Source organism: Etheostoma spectabile, unplaced genomic scaffold, assembly GCF_008692095.1.
Source record: "Etheostoma spectabile isolate EspeVRDwgs_2016 unplaced genomic scaffold, UIUC_Espe_1.0 scaffold50, whole genome shotgun sequence".
NCBI lineage: Eukaryota > Metazoa > Chordata > Actinopteri > Perciformes > Percidae > Etheostoma > Etheostoma spectabile.
In genome coordinates, this window is record NW_022605620.1 from 343,090 (window position 1) to 344,398 (window position 1,309).

The 1,309-nt window shown below is 42.4% G+C and overlaps 1 protein-coding gene and 1 long non-coding RNA gene across 2 annotated transcripts in view; one reads left to right on the forward strand and one right to left on the reverse strand.

Annotated features, from left to right (window-relative positions):
- LOC116686825 (uncharacterized) overlaps positions 1 to 1,309 on the forward strand; it is a 24,194-nt gene that overhangs the window by 11,478 nt on the left and 11,407 nt on the right. The gene's annotated exons all lie outside the window — the stretch shown is intronic.
- epor (erythropoietin receptor) overlaps positions 1 to 1,309 on the reverse strand; it is a 14,325-nt gene that overhangs the window by 9,737 nt on the left and 3,279 nt on the right. The window contains exon 3 of the mRNA XM_032511861.1: positions 763 to 929. Within this exon, the coding sequence (XP_032367752.1) occupies positions 763 to 929 (167 nt within the window). The remainder of the gene's footprint in view (positions 1 to 762; positions 930 to 1,309) is intronic.

The following is a 1,309-nucleotide window of genomic DNA, read 5'->3' on the forward strand; positions in this document are numbered from 1 at the left end:
CAGTGGCGAGGAAAAACTTCCTTTTTAGGCAGAAACCTCGGACAGACCCAGACCCAGACCCAGTCTCAGACCCAAACCCAGGCTCTTGGTAGGCGGTGTCTGACGGGCCGGTTTATTTATAGGAAATTATACCTAATGTTTAAGTTAGAAAAGCAGAAATTAGGAATTATTGAGACTAAAATTAAAGGAATGGATGTTGATGATAATCACAGACTGATATGTCAACTTTTACTCAACACTATTTCAACCACCCTTCCTTTGTTTTACAATGCTATAAAATATGAATAAGACCAAAATTAATGAAGTAGAGATTTGTACTTGGCAAGAAGCGTTGGAGTCAATCATGTTATTTGGGGAATTAAGAACATTGATATAGACAACATGAGGACAAACATGAGGACAACATGAGGACAACAGAGGGACACATGGGACCCATGGGACACCATGGGGTACACCATGAGGGAAACATTAGGCAACATGGGACAACCATGAGGAGACCATGCGAACACATGAAGGACACCATGGCAACCTGATGACCATGAAGACAACTTGAGGACAACATGATACAACATGAGGACCCATAGGACAACATGAGGACAACATGGGGACAACATGAGGGCAACATGAAGACAACATGAGGGCAACATGAAGAGAACATGAAGACAACATGAAGACAACATGAGGGTTAAAATAGGAAATATTAGGAATTTAAGAGGCTATAAAAAGGATCACGCACACACAGTTTGCAGTAAAATAACTCACAGGCGAGCTCGACGAGAAGGCTGCGGTTGTGGATCAGTTTTCCCAGTCGATGGACCTTTATGTCCATTTGGACAAACATCTGCGTCCGGTTCAGACGGCAGACGAACAGCCTCTTCCCGCCGGCGGCAGGAAGTGCCGTCAGCGGACACCGGACGCTGTTTTCATTCCTGTTTGGGACAGAGGAACAGACGCTGTGAGCAGGCGGCCGCGGCTGTTATTCACTTAATACAGATGATGCAGAGTCATTAATAAATTAGGCATGACAAACAATTATTAGAACCAATGTCTTATTCGATCAGTCCGCTACGTTAGCAAATATAACATCAGCTAGCTAAGTTTGGTAACTTGTTGGATAGTTAGTTAGCTAGCTTGTTTTGTAGCTTGTTGGATAGTTAGATACCTTGCTTCTTTGGTAGTAAGTTAGTTAGCTAGCTTGTTTTGTAGCTTGTTTTGTAGCTTGTTGGATAGTTAGTTAGCTAGCTAATTTTTTAGCTTGTTGGATAGTTTGTTGGGTAGTTAGCTAGCTTGTTTTGTAGCTTGTTGAATA